The following is a 4,022-nucleotide window of genomic DNA, read 5'->3' as shown; positions in this document are numbered from 1 at the left end:
GAGAGAGAGAGAGAGTGAGAGAGAGAGAGAGGGAGAGGGAGAGAGAGGGAGAGGGAGAGAGAGAGCGCGAGAGAGGGAGAGAGAGAGCACGGGAGAGGGAGAGAGAGAGAGCGAGAGAGAGAGACTACTAAGACTGTGGTATCAAATGTTCACGTTATAATTTGTTACGCACTGGGCCAGCTGGCCAATCAGAGCAGACTGCGCTTGTCTGAAGGAGGGACTTTGTAGAAAACTAATCGTTTGAGAGAGGCGGGGCATAGAGGACCTACAATAATGTACAGTATTTGAAAAATAATGTTTTTTGAACATTAAAGCATGTCAACATATTCTGTTACACCAAATACGCCAAATTAAAAAAGCATCATATGACCCCTTTAAAAAACCTGGAGGTGAGGAATAATACAAAAATTGTCATATTCACTCAGTATTACTTGATCTAATTCACAACTATCTCAATTAGTATTCAGTTGTGTTTTAGACACTAAAACAGCCCAGTGCTTTATAGTCAAACACAAATAGCCTTCCTGGCCACCCCTATGAAAACATCCTGGCTCTGCCACTGCTTTCATGCAATGCAAGTAAAAGGGGATCACCAAACTGACATCAAAGAACTAGCGGCACCAAAAGCTGTCTGTTATTGCCTTGCAACACCTAGGCCAAAAAGTTGCGCTTTAACACATCGCAAAGACTACAACCATCAGCAAACTAGTATATATGCTCTGAGCTTGCGTGAGAGGATATAACTCTCCATACCAGCAGGTGGCAGTAGTCTGTATTTGTCATTCAAAAAAGGGAAACTGGAAGAGCTAGGACTGTGAATATAAAAATTGTAAATAAAGCAGCAGCTTCATTGTTTGCTTGCTTTCGTCACTTTTTTTCACATTCGTTTTTTCTTGTGCACTGGTTCACGAATCTGAACAGCAAATAAGAATGATCTTGCTTGCTGTCAGGCTCCATCAGCGATTCAACATTCTCAATCGGCTAAAAAGCTGCTGACAGCGGTCCAATTAGTGCCAGTGGTGCAGAAAACAAGGCAAAAGCTAGGCCAAAAGATGCTGGCCTTACATTGCCTAACCGCCGGCTTGTTGCATCATGGCTGTCAAGCTCTAAAAAGCACAAAATGTATAATAAAAAGGTGCATATGAGTTGTGAGCTATATAAGTGTTCTGAAGTAAAATTATTTCTTTTGAATAGCGATGCACCAAACAAAATTTTGTCAACTGAAAATATTCTGCCCAAAATGGCAGAAAGTTTTGGTGGGCTGAAATTGATCAAAACAATGACATTTAATTAGAAGTTCTCCAATGATGAGTTTTGATTGTGTCAGAATCTTTTTCGTCAGTAAAAGTGACCAACTTTACTGTGACCAAGAATAATGCTGAAGTAACAATATATAAAGTTTGTTCATCTTAAAAAAATCAAGAGGCTTGTTGCCAAAGAATATACGACTGGTCTAATTTATCACCTGAGAACACGACACTCTGAACAGCATAAACAATTGTCCAAAATCTGAAAACTTTATTTTCAGTTTTGGTTTTCGGCTAAATGTAAAATGTGTATTTATTCATTTAATAAATTTGGGTTTAATTAAGTTTAACATTTTGGTGTTTTGGGAGGAAAAGAAGCTCAGCTTGGTGCTTCATTACTTTTGAGTGAGGAACAGAGTGAAATTAAATCCTTATTCCCTGGAAATCTTGGATTAAATGTCTTGTTTAAGAGTTATAATCATCATTTACTATATAGAAAAGAGCAGTTTGAACAATCTACTATAAATAGCTTATTTTGTGATTCATGTAAGACAGAAGGTCCTACAGGTTTTGAAATACTTGAGCGTGGATTGACTGTTCCTTTAAGATACAGGTCTTGAGCACATCCAGAATCTTTATTTGCTTTTACCACCACGCATTTGCACTTGCATACATAATCATAATTTCTCCGCAGGCATCGCTCTAAACAGACTGTTTGCTTTGATTTTCTCACACACACACACACACAAACACACACAACAACGCAGTCTAGCCAGCAAATCCCACTAACTTTTTGTTCTTTTAGATATTCGGGCATGCTCCGAGCAGCTCTCCATCCTTAGCAACTACAGCATCAACCAGACAGTCCAAGAGGCTCAGCCGGCAGAATCGCCCGCTGGCTGTATACAACCCGCAGGTGCTGGATATTCAAACAGGTACGAGAGACCAATCGGCTTTAAGCACAGTAAGGTTAAGCAAACCACCACAAGGAATTATAGTTGTCACATATGTCTGCTATCAAATACATAATATAGAGCCTGCATCTGCATAATATAGGGAAAAATAAAGATAAGCAGACCCACACAGACTCTCATATGTATTGCACCAAAATTACAGAAAATACTGGGGAAAAAAGTCTGCAGATTCCGTCTGAGCCTGAAGATACAATATATAATATATAAACTGTTAAGCTACCACTTTAAAGACGTGCAGCAATTCATAGATGTAAATGTTCAGTTGGATAATCCTAGTGGTAAAATCACCATTTGTACAGTACTTATGCAGTCCTTTTGCAGTTTATTCCCATGTGGAGTTTGACCTTTTGTCTCCGTGAGGGTTCATGACTATGTAAGACTACTGCACACTGAGCAATCAGATGTGATGTTCTGCTGAAACATGCTGATTACCCATTGTCACTCTGGGCTACAGGATGTAGTTTGCCAGTCCATATTTAGGTGGATAACTGATGCCTTAGTGACCCTGGACTGCTTAGAAATGTGTCTCCAAGTGTTAAATTTTCTATTTGGGTTTGATACACCACCCAACAGGAATGATTTCAGACTGGGATCAATGCAGGATTATCCTTTGGTTTTGAACAAAGGATTTTTATTTTTAGTACAGAACAAAGCAGACCATATCTTAAGTTTCACTTTTCAGTTAAACAGTTATGAGTTTTTATTTATTTATTTTTAACTTTTTTTACTCTGCAGCTGTGCATGTGTACTCAAATTAGTATTAACTTTTTTTCACAAAGTGAATTAGCACATTGTTGCAAAGCTTTCCAAGAAGTGTGTGGGGTTTGAAAGTGCTGCAGTTTTCAGAGTCAGACTAACCACACTTTTCCACACAAGGTTGTAAACACTGGTTATTTGGTTAGTAGAAATCTCTCTACTTTGGAATGTTACTATAGAAAGGGGATGTGGCCACTGCCAACATAAACACACTAAGGTGGAAAACTGTAAATTTGTGCATTTATAATGGATTCATGAAATCAGCATTTTCGGGTTTAAAGGACCTCTGTGCATTTTAGTTTTGTGCAGGATATGTGAAACTTTGGGTGAAAAGTATGGCCACCCTTAATGTAAACGCATGACCAGCCAAATACTATACTTTATACAATTTATATTGGTAAAATACTAGGATATAGGACAGAACAGGATAGAAGTATGTATCTGTTGTTAGAACACAATAAGTGTTTATATTACCTCTTACATTTAGTGTTTTTGTTTAAATGTATATGGTAGCAGTCACTTTGCTACACAAGAGTGTTAAAACCAATAACAAACTGTCCGTTTCAAAATAAGACATGTCAATTCATTTCTACAAAGGCATTAAGAATGAGAAAGGGTGAGAAAATAATCAAAATATCACATATTTTGAAAGAAGGTGCAGTTTGAATCCTTAAACTCATTTTTTTTTCTTGAAAAAACTTAGTTTGAAACTCTTGAATGTGATGAACTAATATGATGACAGTATGAGGACAAAAAATAATCATTAAAAATGTTTTACTAGTTGGATCATGAAGTCATACGGAGTCTTTAGTTTCCCCAGACCACATACAGTATACTACCGGACACATGCACACACACAGACTTAGCAAGCTCATTTTTATGGAGTATTCACATAACATATTCATGAATAGTGTGAATTAATGTCAAGAATGGTTCTGAACTTGGCTCTCTCTTTCTCTCTCTCTCTCTCTCTCTCTCTCTCTCTCTCTCTCTGTCTCTGTTTTTTTCATTTATATTTTGTTTTTCTTTTTGTTTTTTGTGCATT

At 37.5% G+C, this 4,022-nt stretch overlaps 1 protein-coding gene across 1 annotated transcript in view; it reads left to right on the top strand.

The window, feature by feature from the left end:
* Positions 1-4,022, top strand: part of LOC107598758 (rho GTPase-activating protein 10-like) — a 50,078-nt gene that overhangs the window by 28,186 nt on the left and 17,870 nt on the right. The window contains exons 19-20 of the mRNA XM_016290194.1: positions 1,942-1,960; positions 2,053-2,182. Coding sequence (XP_016145680.1) covers positions 1,942-1,960; positions 2,053-2,182 — 149 coding nt within the window. The remainder of the gene's footprint in view (positions 1-1,941; positions 1,961-2,052; positions 2,183-4,022) is intronic.

This window comes from Sinocyclocheilus grahami, unplaced genomic scaffold (genome assembly GCF_001515645.1).
Source record: "Sinocyclocheilus grahami isolate Dianchi unplaced genomic scaffold, SAMN03320097.WGS_v1.1 scaffold255.1, whole genome shotgun sequence".
NCBI classification, from domain to species: Eukaryota; Metazoa; Chordata; class Actinopteri; order Cypriniformes; family Cyprinidae; genus Sinocyclocheilus; species Sinocyclocheilus grahami.
The sequence above is the reverse complement of the archived record's forward strand: the minus strand, read 5'-3'. Positions and strand labels throughout refer to the sequence as shown.